At 35.1% G+C, this 14,678-nt stretch overlaps 2 protein-coding genes across 3 annotated transcripts in view; one reads left to right on the top strand and one right to left on the bottom strand.

The window, feature by feature from the left end:
• LOC136032031 (ras-related protein Rab-35-like) overlaps positions 1–12,131 on the top strand; it is a 41,235-nt gene extending 29,104 nt beyond the window's left edge. For both annotated transcript variants that reach the window (XM_065712116.1, XM_065712117.1), the window contains exons 5-6: positions 89–213; positions 8,583–12,131. In XM_065712116.1, the coding sequence (XP_065568188.1) occupies positions 89–213; positions 8,583–8,720 (263 nt within the window). In that variant the 3' untranslated portion in view covers positions 8,721–12,131. The remainder of the gene's footprint in view (positions 1–88; positions 214–8,582) is intronic.
• The window catches only part of LOC136032033 (phosphatidate cytidylyltransferase, photoreceptor-specific-like), a 239,841-nt gene that overhangs the window by 87,779 nt on the left and 137,384 nt on the right, over positions 1–14,678 (bottom strand). The window lies entirely within an intron of this gene.

Below are 14,678 nucleotides of genomic sequence, written 5' to 3'. Positions count from 1 at the left end.
GTTTGCTCTTGTATACTAATGACTGTGCAGTATTTCCTTTTTCTAGTTGTAAGGTTTTATTTTAGTAAAAACTATAATTTTTTTTTAGTTGGAAATAAAAATGACATGCCAGAACGTAAAGTAGTTGAGACTGAAGACGCCGAGAGGTTTGCTAGACAAATGAAAGTACCATTATTTGAAACCAGTGCCAAAGACAATAAAAATGTTGAAGATGTAAGTTTTTTTCTCTTTATAAGAGGTCTGTTCTTAACTTTTTTCTTTTTTGATTTATCTTTTAATTTAGAATGAAATTTTTAGACAATAGCAAGGTCTTGTTCTCATTAACCACAAGGAGGATAAGGCTGTTTTAACCAAAGGACTAGTTGAAGGATATGTCAACCAGGTACCTGGCTTGACCTCCTCCTCCTCCTGGAACGTGAAAGACTACATAAAAATGAGCATTGTTGGCTATGTTTTGGGTAGAAAATATACTACAGTTGACAAAGAACTAGAAAAAGGAATTTAATAGTGAAGTCTGTACTTAGTGAAACTGCACAAAACCTCTTGCCAATGGGGGATTGTTTGATGCTAACGGAAAATGCAATGATTGAATAGCTATTTACATAAAAAATTATGTTTGGGGCACGAAAAAGCCAATTATTGGAAACTATGTAAAGTATTACCTAAGCTAGGAGATTTTTCAGGGTGGAGGAGTTATGAAATTTCATTATTTAATAATTTATCCTACCATATATTATAATTTGCTTTTTTTATGTAAATATTGACGTAAATAATTTCCACATAAGATAATAAACAGAGCCTCGTTTTGTGTACAGACCTCACTGTTTATGCTCTTATGCATCATTGATGTGGATCATGTAATTTTATGCAACCAATAGAGCAACAAAAAACCAACAAAAATAAAAGTAATAATGATTATCTTTTTAGATAGTTATCTTAAATAATGCTGAAATTTTACTAATTTTTCAAGATTTGCAAGGTACTGTCTTACATACAGATTTAGACCAGGGTTCTTTAGATGTATCCCTAAAATATGCGCTAAATTTTCAAGATAGCACTGGTTGCCACTCTCCAACATGTCCGGGACTTGGGTGGTTGATTCAGCGAGGAGTGTGCAATTGTCTGTGTATACAATGTCCCCTAGTTCCCCATCACTGGTTAGCTCGATTTCATCTTTTGTTCTCATGGAGTTTTTGAAGATCCACTATGTTGTGTAGTTAAAAGGGATTGGTGAAGCTGCGCAGCCTTGTCGTACGCCGTAGACGATTTTGGCGAGCTCTGCGACCTTTCCATACACGCAGATTTTGTTACTTATGTTTTCATTGTAGGCCTTCATGGGGCTCACCTGCTTTGGTGGGACACAAGCATGTCTTCTAACATGGTTTTTCATAGTAGCAGCCGAAGTACATAGTCAAATACGGCTATAAAATCCAAAAAGATAGCTGTGATTTCTTGGTTATAGATATAGTGCTGGTACAGAAGAATCCGAAGCTGGAAAATGTGACCTACGCAATCCATTCCCGTATGAAAATCAGCTTGATTCGTTTCTTGTTCTCTGCTCTCTTTTGGATTTAAATCTATTCACGACAACAATGACGAAATCTTTCTGTCCATTTTCAGGATGGAGATGTTTAGATAATTTTTGCAATCCATCTTAGAATATAGAATATATTTATTCACTACAATAGCCGGAGCTAGCATTAGCATGTCATGACAAAAATAATTTATACCTTTAAAAAACACTCACAGGAAAATTTAAACAAACATTATATTAATCAAACAGATATTAATCAAACATTAAATATTAGTCGAGTCAATATTATTAAAATGACGGGTAAAATATGGAACAAATGATTTGCGATATCTCTCAGTACTATGGGCTGAGCAAGTCAGTTACTGTGGACAATTCTTTTTTATTTGTCGGAGTCTAGTAACTGGTCCTTCAGTTGGGGGGCTCACAAAGTTGGGTAGTAGACGACAGTGAGTTGGGGAATTTTAACAATTTAGTCAAAATCTATATGTTAAGCCATGTCTACGACTATCAAGTGAGTCCAAATTGAGTTGTTTCAGTGCATCTTCGTAAGTTGAGTAGTTTTGTCCAAGCATAATTTTTACAGCTCTTTTTTGTATCGTCTCAAGTCTATCTGTTTGATCTTTAGTCAATCCCGGATGCCAAGCAGGGCATGCATACTCAAGAGAAGGTCTAACATAGCTGCAGTATACAGACTTTAAAACCTCAGTTGGTGTACCAAATCTTTTTAGGTTGGAAAATGAATGTAAAAGCGAGGCGCCTTTTTTAGTCAGATAGTCAACGTGCGAATTCCATCTTAAATCATCCTCCAAAAGAATCCCAAGTATTTTAACAGTTTTCTTTGTTGGCAGTATGGAATTATGAGAAGAGTGGTTGTTACCCTTTAGGAAAGAAAATGTCATATAAGAGCTCTTAGTTTCACTGACCGTCAGTTTTACCTTTCCTAATTCAGCTTTTAGATCATGATAGATTTTGATCAAGTCAGACTGTTCAGTAGTCAGAGGGCTTAGTCGCAGTGATAAAATAGTTAAATCATCAGCAAATGTAAAACGCTCACGTATTGTTGTTAAAATACGGTTAAAAACAATAAGAAAAGAAAGCGGGCCTAATTTAGTCCCTTGTGGCGAACCACAAAAAATATTTAGATCAATATTATCATTCATGTCCTCAAATAAACAATCAAAAATAAAACTTTCAAATACTTTTGAGAGAGCTGGAGTTTTCGAAATCGGCCTCATCTCGGTTATATCTTTAGGTGCCTGGCATTTGGGGATTGGCGTTGCATACGCCTGTTTAAAAATACATGGGAAAACACCATCAATAAAACACTGGTTGAAAATTGCCGTTAAAGGAGTAGATAAAAGATCAGCACACTCAATAATCAACTTAATTGGTATCTCACTAGAATAACTAGATTTACGAGAATCAAGTGCCTTTAACTTTTTAGCAACTGAACAAATCTCTAGTATAGGGATATTTGAAACTGAATCATTCGGTGGTGATTTTCTTAGTTGCGGATGAATTTTACAAATAGATGCAAAATAATCATTAATTTCACTAGGTAACAGGGGTTTACCATTGACATCTCTCACTTCAACTCTGGTTACTTTTTTCCCGATAATATTCTGAACTAAGTCATGGAACTTCCTTGTGTTGGATTTATATATTTTGCTTATTATTTTAGACCCATACTGCTTACGAGAACATCTTATTTTATATACAATTAAATTTCTTACTCTTTTGAAATCTTTTACGGGTCCAGTTAAATGCAATTCGTTCCTCACTTTTATCAGATTCCGAATCTCTTGAGTAATCCATGGTTTATCATTAGATTTCACATATATTTTTTTTTTTTGTGGGAAAATTTAACAGTATTTTTCGAACAGTTCCTCACAGAATAAACTTGCCATTTTGTCACCGTCAGACAATGAGAGAATATCACGCCAGTCACGATCTGTGAGCCATTTCTTGTAGAGATTTACGAGTTCAGGTGTGAAAGGCCTGTACACCACACTATTTATTTGTCTATTTGGGATAAAATGATTGGGTGTCCAAGTCACACACAGGTGATCACTCAAACCTAATGGGGGTAATGTAACTGGAGTATTATAATATTCAGGACTGTTGGTAAAAATGAGATCCAACATACGGTTACCTCTTGTGGGCACATTGACAACCTGCTTAAGTGATAGTGAATTACTTAGCCATTTGGCATCTAAGTCATTAAAGTCACCACACATTATGATACCAGCATTAGTTGCCCTTCTTGCATACTGGAATGATTGCTGCATCCCTGTCATCCTGGGGGACGTACTCGCTCCTTGAGATCTTGTTGAGGAGGTCCTTGAACATGTTTTTGAAGAGCTGGCTGGATTTATAGATCTCTGCTTATAATTCAACTTCTCCTGGCATTTTATAGCCCTAAAACGATTTTACCGCTTTCATTACTTCCTCAATTGTATAGGTGGGGAAGTATCAGCGGGGTATTGATTTTTGGTTGGTTGGTTCAGGTCCTCTCGCTGGTGGTACATGTTCTGGGAAAGGCTAGTCATGTCTATTTAAAAGGTTTCGGGAAAGTGTTCTGCCCAGCGATTCATTCCCTTTTGATATTCAGTGACAGTGATATTACAGTTTCGTCCATCTTCGGTATAATTTCAGCTATTAGATTTCCCCATTCACTTGAGGTGTTTAAGAATCTGGTATTGATTTCGAGTAGCATTTCTTCTGGCAACTTCCAGCTCAGTTGCAATCTTCTTGCAGTATCTGCCCTTGTCTCTCCTAGCAAGTCTGTGATTTTTCTCCCGAAGCCGATTGGATTTTTCTTTATCTAGTCAGGCTTACGACTTGTCTGGGAAGGCCTGAAGTGTCTCCATTGTGCACCACTTCTTGTGGTTTTGACTCGTTTTCTGAGTATCTTCGTGGCTGCTCCTTGCGTTGCTTTTTTGATTTTTTTGCTTGATTTTTTGGTCCAATGATTCTGTCATCTGCTGTTTGTTTGCATTATGTATTGTGAATATGCTACGCTGGGGTAGCCTCCATTGTCCCTTTCCTGCTCAAAGTTGTCATGTTTTTTATTTTTGTTATTTTTTCCCTTCTTTGTTTATTTTATTTGTGTCCTTTGGTGGATATAATTTTTTTTTAATATTAGATAAGACTTCGATTCGACCTTAGATTTCTATTAGCTCTATTTGAAGATTTTTTGTTTTTCTATATTTTGTGTTAATGAAAAAACCTTGAAATTTTAAAATAATCTGCTTGGTCAGAACGATGTCATACCCTTGCGTTGAGATCTTCTGGAATTATAAGTTGGACCCGGCTAGGACAGTTGTTAAGGACTGCCTTTATTTTGCCATAAAAATGGCCTTTCAGACGGTCAGTGAATCCTGAGCAAGTGCATTCGCTGCTACTACAGTGACGTTGAATGGGCATTTCTGATGGCGGGTCTTTGCTATTCAATTAAATATTGGATGCCATTCCGACGTTGTTGGTTGGATCTTCTCACTGAGAATGGATCTGACACCGTGACCTCTGGAGCCGTCGCTAGAGCCAAAATTATAGAAATAATTTACGTCTGCTGTTTCTGGCTCTCTGGTCGTCAATCTACCTTTGTGTTTCAATCTGGTTTCAACAAAACTCAGAATGTCTAGGTTATATTGGATGAATTCCTTGACTGTAAAAGACTGTGTTATGTAACATTTTAGTAAACATATATTCTAAGTTCTAATTCTTAGATTTCTCTTCATTATCTATATTGATGTTTTAGTTGTTACCGACCCCCCCCCCCACCCCACTTTTCGTTAAGACCGCTGGTAGTCTTGACGTGTTGCTTTCCGGGGATGCTGTAGCATAGGTTGTTTTGTTTAGTCCGTCATTTCCATGGTATTTCGTGGGAATTTTGTTGACCAACGGTTCCCCAATTCATTGGTATGTTGGCTGAGTGGGTGGTGGGGGCAAGCCACTCGCTCTCCACAAATTTCAGAGTCCGTTGTCCATAAATCTTTCGCCCTTTCGCAGTTGTCCTCCTGCCCAGAATCGTGCCGTGACGGATTTCTGCTGCACCATCTAATTCAACCCATTATAGGAAGAACGTTTCTAACAGACGGACCCTGTGTATAGCCCTCTACAGTATACATTAAAGGGGCTTTCTTCCGCCTCTGCCTGTATTTATGACCCCCCTGGGCAAGGGCTCTGTATTTTCAATTATGGACCCCTAGGGATTAGGTTCCCCTTGATCCACGCCTCCATACCCATGGAGGTACCCCACATATATGTAGAGCATTCCCCTATCTACTACCTGGAGACGCGCTAAGTAGCCCGGCGGGAGTTCCTACTGAAAAGGTGACTGAACCATGAAGAAGAGCCCTTTGATCGGTTTTATCCCATGGCTATTTATGTTTGTGCTTACTTGTGTCCACTAAATGTTCTAGAGCTCCACAAGATAGTTAGGAGCATGAAAATTAATGTCGCCAGCAGTTTGTTATTTTCCTCTGAAAGTTTTGAAGCATGTCTTTCTAATTATATCGGAACATTTGGTGTACCTATTTAATCAGTTTATAAAGTGTGGCATTTTGTCTTATTGTTTCAATTCCGCTTAAGTTATGCTATTATTTGAATGAGGTGATGACAATTCTTTCCATAATTTCTTACTTATGTTTCTTCTCCGAATGTTAAGTTAAGGAACTTATGTCTCTTTACCGAGTTTTCAAGAAGAAAATTAAGGCTAAAATGGTGGAGTATCTTGAGTAACGGATGCTCCCAAATCGAACTTCGAAAAAGTATGTCTTCTTACCAGACAGGGCTATTTTTCATGGCGGTCTTAAATGATAACCCTGGACACTGGTTGGAAAGTGGCTTTTGTTTATCTTGATATTGTGAATTGATCTTGATTTGGTTAACCTTGGCATTTTGCTCGATCAACTTAATAATTGGCCATTTCGAGTGAATTCTTTTTTTACCTTTCAAGGTCCTTCCTTTATAACCATGCCTTTATATGGGAACACCAGTGGTACCGTTTTGGGTACAAAGAAGGCTGAGAATAGTGTTCCACGAAGGTTTGAGCTTGGTGTTTTTAACTTTTGATTACGACCTATCTAGAGCTCTGGAAGTTTGTCATTTGACCTGGCTATGTCTGTAAATGACATTATAAAGTTAATTGTAGCGCGATTTACGGGTGATATGCGTTTTAAGCTGTTCACGAAGCCGGAAAAGTAACTCATGGAGACGCTTATTACTGATGCGAGCCAGATTGAAAGTTGGACTATGAGCTAACAAACTGAGGTTGAACAACACTCAATATCTAGTGTCTGGAAGAAACACCAATTACTGTCCATGATCTACCGAAAGGTGACTCGGTGATACTTGAATTAAACGACTAAGGTTTTTAAATACCTTGTGTTCTCAAAGATGAATGCATGAGCTATAAATTCCACATAGAACTGTTTTGCGTCTAAGTTGCAAAGAATGTTAGAATTAGGAGAAAATTAAAGCAGTTTTTCATTATGACCCAATAAGGTCTTAATATTTCTCTACTTTTCATCCCTACTTTTTATATTGTAGTACTGTCTAGTCAAGTACGTACCCATTCCGTTTACCCCTGCTGTGTTCGATGCAGAATTCATCCGTCAGAGTGCTTTTTGAAGGTAAAAAAGAGATGCATCAATGAGACAGAAATATTTTAAATAATATATTCTGCCTCTCCATGGAGTATATATTTTTACTCATCGCGATTTGTGTTAAAAATGACAGCGTGGATTATTGCCACATTGCCTCAGTGAAACGTCCCTGACTGGGAGTTATCTCAACCGATAATCGACTGTAATTCGAGGATATTTTTTTCTGTTCATCATGTTGGACCAGAGGGTTGCTACATTTTACCGAGTGAGTTATTCACAGAGGACAATGTACCTAGTTTTAGTAATAGCTTGAAAATATCGGTTTTTCGTTGAATATACTGAATCTTAGCAATTTTTCTCTTGGGTGATTTGTCACTTTTTTTTTATAGTGTTGTAGTGAAATAATGACGATTACGATATTCTTGGTGTTTCTTACGTGTTTTTTTAGTGAGATTGAACTACTTTTGTTATTTCATCTTTTTTCTGTCGTTTTTTCTTGTATTTTTTTTCTGTTGGTCGATAGCAATGTAAATGTGTTGTTGTTTTTTTTTTTTTTTTTTTTTTTTTTTTTTTTTTTTTTTTTTTTTTTTTTTTTTTTTGAAAGGAGGTTAATCTAAGCGAGTTTGCTTCTGGAGGTTGATGTATTTGTTTGTTCAATGTAAATGCAAACCCATAATAGATAAAAAAAAGAGCAACAATCATTCTGGCTATATTTAAATCCAAATTTGAATTCTTCAGTGACGTCGCACGATTTTGCCTGTTAGTTTTATCAGTCGATGGGAGTTTTATTTCATTTTTAATGCATATTTGATGTGTGCAACAAAATCTTTGCCACACCAATTCACAAGGCGCATCTTCAGCTTCCTCTAAAAAGAAACCGAGGTCTTTTCAAACGTTTACGAAAGGTAAAACTTTGGGATCGCTGTACTATCCTTTTGACTAAACATCTAGATATATGAATTTAAAAATAGAAACGTAATCAGAGCTAAAATTTAACTAGACTAGCGCTTTTCTAACTGAAATGTAAAACTAACCTGAGACTATTGTTTTGAAGAGGTTCTCGAGGTCCATGTTATTTATAGAAACAGAAGCACCAAAGTGGTGGGAAAAATAAGTTGACTCGTGCTGAGAACCTCCGTGTACAGGTTGTCTTGCACAATGAATGCCCCGCTACGTTTTCCTGTTAGAATATGTTTAGTGGAGAAAGGATAAATATATCACGACTTTAAAATAAGCATAAATAAGTGAATGGCCATAATTTCAGCCTTAAATTATTTAACAAATATACACACTTCAAATCATTTTATGACTTATTAAATAAAAACTTTTCCCCCGAAAATGTGGTCTTGTGAAATATTGTCATTTTTCTAATGAATTGTATTAACATATAATTAAATTTTATTGATTTAAAGATGAGTTTTACTCTTTTTGTTTTGCAGATGTTTATGTGCATCACAAGAAATGTGTTAAGAATGAAATTGGAACAGAAGACACGACAATCAGTAGCAGAACCAAGCGATAAGCATAAAATAAATTTAAGAGATGCTCAACAAAAGAAGAATAAATGTTGTCGGTAAATCAGGTTTTCAAGGACTGTAAAAACAGATCTCACGTAACTGCCAATGAAAGCCTTGAAAACCACATCAAAGAACTGCACAATTTGTCCTACCTAAAATGAAAGAATGTATCTCCAAGTTTCATAATTACCTAAGAGGGTTAAAATAAACGTTTCACGGTATTTACTAAGAAAGGTTTTTCTTTGAAATATTGTTAAGAAGTCTGAAATTTTTTTTAGGAAAACCGATAAAAAGAGTTTTCACTTTGACTTACCGGTATAGTATTTGCTAAAGTAAATAAATGGTCAGGTAGCTTCTGAGCAAAAATACTGAAGCTTAGGTTTTCTTATTACGGCTGTGCAATTGTGACCAGTTGATCAAGATACCCACTTGAAGGAGCTTTCTCGCTTTCCAACTCATTCTTAAAACACGTGCCAGATACGTCCTTTCGTTTTGGACATGACGATTTGCTGTTCATTCTAGTGTGTGTTTTATGGAACTATAGGTGTGTTTGGAATATTTAGTTTCATTACTAAGTCCAAAGTTTATGTCTATTAGTTTTCCAAGCTTTCGATTTGCTATGTATATAATTATAGTCTGACAAAGGAAGAATTACAAAATCGTTCTAGAATAGCTTCTTTGACAAAGTAGCATTGAAGTTTATCTGTAAATTAAATGCTTAAAGTATTTTGTTTAAGTGTCATTGTTCATTTTTTTTCTGCATTCTGTGATATGCTTGAATGTTTCTTGTACTAATTTCAAAAAAGGTTTTATTCTTTGTTTGTTAAATTCGGGCATTTTGTGTAGTTTCTTCTCTAGTTAGTTGGTAATAATATCCACCGTAATGAAGTAAGTATTTATTCAGTATGTTCTAATAAATCTAATATATATATATATATATATATATATATATATATATATATATATATATATATATATATATATATATATATATATATATATATATATATATATATATATATATATATATATATATATATATATATATATGTATACATCCGTTTCAGCTATAGTCACTAAGGTGCGTCGACTTTGATTAAATTAGTTCGAACGCAGACGCTGATTACGCAGAGCAGACGATTTATTAAGCACAGCCAATGTTTGGCTGTGTCAATTCATTCTTTATTTTAAGCTCTATTTCTGCAAAATTTGAAATGGGTTTTTATACCTGAATTTCGATTTTAGTTTTGGCTGGAATTGATCCATAACACATTGAATTAACGTTGATTGGTTAATAAAGACCAAGCTCTATAATTGCGTTTCTTTTTTAATTGGTTGTATTTTTAAAGTTACTGAACTTTTTTTCCTATTTTGTTTAGTTAGTCCGTCAGTTATGCTTGGTTTAAAGGAAATAAACCTTACAGTTATATTTTACTCGCTTTTACTCAAGTAACTTCCAGTTAAACTCCCAACTATTAAATCTAAGCTAACTTCTGAAGTTAAAATAAATGTTTGGCTTCCAGCAAGATCTATAACATATAATTAAATATCTGCGCAGTGGGTGAGGTGTGGTTTTATATCTGTCCTAAAATTTTCATTAAGCTCTCCTCAATTCGCACAATGTAGACCCAAATGGAACTTTTGAACAGTTTTAGAAATCCCTCTAAAAATTCTCATACCCAGTCCCTCTTGAAATTTTGGCTGTTCGTATTTACACGTAATTAGGTGTCTATTATGCACGATTTTAAATTTTGTATTCAGAAAACAAATTTAATAATTAAAATTAACGATCATCTTGTACTTCAAGTCTGAAACAGTCAGATTTTCAATGGACAGAATTCCTTACTTTAAGTAAGCACTATTTCTTTAGTTCATAACACAAAAAAAAAGAATTAAAAGGAAAGGAAAATATATAAATAGTTAGCATGTCGTATTCTGCACCGTATATTCTACCTATATTTTTGGGAATGTTGGTAAAATATTGCGAAACCCCTTCTTTTCTTCATTATTTTTAATTGTCTTACTTTCTCTTTTATACGGGGTAAGGAATATAGCCATTCCAAATAAGTTTTCCTTTTTTCAGTAATAATTGTTTAGATCTGAATAGACTATCTTCATCCCGGTGGGTTAGAAATTATTTCGCAGAAAGTTTCCTGTTTATAGCTGGATTAGTTTAGCTGTTTATTTAAGCTGAAGACAGAGAGACAAAGACACTTAATTTATATAGATAAGTAGATTTAAGAAGCTAAAGACAATTAGAACACAAAATCAAATTCTTATTTAGTATATGTTTTACTTTGTGTGTATTTTGGCTTTTATGGGTTTTTATTTCTGTCTCCTTCCCTAACGCCTATTACTTTTTTTCTCTTTTCCCTTATGATTGCCGATGGTATATTCAAAAAAATTTGGTTTAAAATTGTCATCTCTTAGTCACCGTTTTGATACAACCAGTCTTTTCGTTTTGTCTCTTCTTTTCACTCTCTTCTTGTATTTCAGTGTGACGAGAGGGTAGTGTGTCCTTTCTGTTATTGGTTAACTTTTTAACTGATGTTGCGTATGGTATTGCTCCTAAGAACCCTGTGAATAGTAGACATAGATATGTATATTTTAAATAAAGCAATGAGGAAGAAAATGAAGAGGCTGGTCTCTGGGGAGTTGTAGGGCTCTTATGGTTTAAAAAGGGTCCAATAGAAGATATAATCTGTAAGAAAAGATTATGTCAGTCGTTTCTTTCTCTTGAAGAGGAAGGTCTCAACATCTGTAGAGGATATGGGCCAGTTTACTAACCCCAATGATTGTTCGTCATGTTAGTTGAGAAACGAAGAAAGGATACCTGACAATGATTCCAAGTAATTACATACTACAAGCTTAATGTCATCTTATACATCCACAAACTCGGGTAGTCAAATTGCCTAGAGATTTTTTTTTTTCATAATATAGCTTATTATTCTTTGTTCAAAACTCTAACGTTTTCAAGTTATTTTCTTTACAGATCATTTTGTGATTCTGGCTGCATTGGTAACTTTGTATAAATTGCGTAAGTTGCGCTATGGCTAGCTTTTCTCCTCTTGGTTTGTAAGCTTTATGTTCAATTTTTCCGAAAAAATTAGACGTAGTAGGATGGTTTTTCATTTGCTTGGGAGAAGTTCCTCGTAGCTAATTCTTAGCATTTAGTATTTGAAGCCCTCCCTCAGAATTTGAAGGATTTCAGTTTACAGGGTGGAAATTTTATATTTTTACGACAGCTTTCGAAGAAGGGCACTATCCGGGTATCTTCCTTGAAATTTTTCAGTTCAAACTTCTCCACCGCCACCACCACCCTCCCCCAAAAAAATAAAAGGTGGAGCCTTGACCATAATTTTTGTGTTTTTTATGTTTGATTCTTCTAAAAAATGTTTTGTATTGTATATGAGGAGTGTATCATATTTTGACTGTACTATTTTTAATCCGGTAATAAAATTTGTTGAAGTATGACTTAGTTCGAAATTTAAGCTATGTTATTCTATTTTTATATTTACAGGTAAATGTGAGAGTCGAGTTGGAATTTGTAAGAACTAAACAAAAAAGAGATTTATTTTAATTAATATTAGCAATTAACTTCTAAATTAATCCCTTATTTGCAGATTAATTGCATATGAAAATCTTTTCTTTTTTCTATGTTCCCTAGACTATTTTGAGCTTAATGCTCATGCTTTTTCAAGCGTCCTGTGGCTGATATAGCCTTCACATTCCATCACTGGTGAAGTATGGATGAAGACAATCTTCGAAGTACGCTTACGTCCAGATTTTGAACGCCTTCTCAATGAAGGCATATCAACGGGCCATATCAGCATATTTCAAAAATAATAAATAATTCTAAGACCACACTGGGTAATCATGACAAAACAAAAAGTTGCAAAGAAGAGAGAAACGAAGACAATAACAGCAAGTTAACTATTCTTAACTATGCTTAACTATTCTCAATGCAGAATGATTTAAAAAATGCAGATAAAAGTCAAAAGGACAATATAAAAACCAAATCTTAAAATAAAAATTTAGTTTCGGTGTTTATTTTTAGGTTTGTACATGCACTTCTGACAAGAAACAGGAGTTTCCACCTTCTCCTCCATCAAGGATCTTCGAAACCTGTTTGGACCATGTAGAGTGATCTGCTGCCAGCTGCTTTGCAAATGGGATCCATTGAGTTAATCCATGTGTGACCGAACTTTCTGAACCCCCCAATTGCTTCAAGGTCTGATTTAACCAAGTTCCACCAGTTTTTCCGCTGTTCCTCTTGGCATTTCTTCCATGAGCTACAGGGCTCAGCTAGAAGGATTCGACGAGGCAAGTACTCTGTTGGCCTCTGTAAGATATTAAACAAAAAAAAACAAGTTTTTTAAAATGAAAGTAAGGAGCGACATTAAAACTTAAAACGAATTGAAATTACTCTGTATTTGAAAGGGGCTTTTCCTCCTCAACGCCCCGCTCTTTACGCTAAAGTTTGACTCTTTCTTAACTCTACATTTTAAAACAGTAAAAAACTTTAGCGTAAAGAGCGCGGCGTTGAGGAGGAAAAGCCCCTTTCAAATACGGAGTAACTTCTGTTCGTTTTAAGTTTTAATGTCGCTTCTTACTTTCATTTGAAAAAACTTATTTTTTTTGTTGTTTAATTTCTGGACGTTTTTGAATTAATGCATGGTTTGATCTTGGCTCTCAGCACATAAATAATTAAAACGAAATTTGCATATTAATTTTTTTGGCTAAATGGTTTTTTTATAGTTTTAATCGGAAGATTTTGAGAAAAAAGGAGCGAGGGAGGAGGCCTAGTTGCACTCCAATTTTTTGATTACTTAAAAAGGCTATTATAACTTATAATTTTTTACGAACATTTTAATAAGTAAAAAATATACATAACTTACGAATTAAATTACGTAGCGAACTTCTATATTCGTATGTTTTTATTGTGTATATGAGGGGGCTCACCCATCGTCGATACCTCACTATTTACATTAAAGCTTAAATTTTGTCCCAATTCCTTAAGAATGACCCCTGAATCACAAAGGCCATAGAATAAATAGTTGAAATTACTAAAAATACTTTAGCGTAAAGAGCGAGGTATTACGAGGAGGTAAACCCCTCATATGCATAATAATTTCTGTTCGTTTTAAGTTTTAATGCTGCTCCTCACTTTCAGTAAAAAAAAACTTTTCATATTTATTTTTTCATTGTTTTTTAAATAATTCTAGAAAATCCTGCGCCCCCTCCATTGAAAGTCTCTTCCCCCATGAGAAGTTCCTCCATGGAAAGATCCTCCCCAGTACCCTCCCCCCTCAAATATCCCCCCAAACCAAAAAAAATCCGCTTGAAAAGGTCTGTACACTTCCCAGTAACCATTACTATATGTAAACACAGGTCAAAGTTTGTAACTTGCAGCCCCTCCCACGGGGACTGCGGGGGAGTAAGTTGTCCCCAAAGACATAGTTATTGGGTTTTCGACTATGGTGAATAAAATGGCTATCTCAGAATTTTGATCCGGTGACTTTGGGGAAAAATGAGCGTGGGAGGGGGCCTAAGTGCCCTCCAATTTTTTTGGTCACTTAAAAAGGGCACTAGAACTTTAAATTTCTGTTAGAATGAGCCCTTTCGCGACATTCTAGGACCACTGAGTCGATAGGATCACCCCTGGGAAAAAAAACAACAAATAAACATGCATCCGTGATTTGTCTTCTGGCCAAAAATGCGAAATTCTATATTTTTGTAGATAGGGGCTTGAAAATTCTACAATAAGGTTCTCTGATACGGTGAATCTGATGGTGTGATTTTCGTTAAGATCGTATGACTTTTAGGGGGTGTTTCCCCCTTTTTCCTAAAATAAGGCGAATTTTTTCAGGCTCGTAACTTTTGATAGGTAATACTAAACTTGATGAAACTTATATATTTAAAATCAAAATTAAAATGCAATTCTTTTGATGAAGCTATTGGTATCAAAATTCCATTTTTTAGAGTTTTGGTTACTATTGAGTCGGGTCGCTCTTTACT

This window comes from Artemia franciscana, chromosome 10 (assembly GCF_032884065.1).
Source record: "Artemia franciscana chromosome 10, ASM3288406v1, whole genome shotgun sequence".
In the NCBI taxonomy this organism is placed as follows: Eukaryota; Metazoa; Arthropoda; class Branchiopoda; order Anostraca; family Artemiidae; genus Artemia; species Artemia franciscana.
Note: the sequence above shows the minus strand (reverse complement) of the source record. Positions and strands in the feature narration are given on the sequence as shown.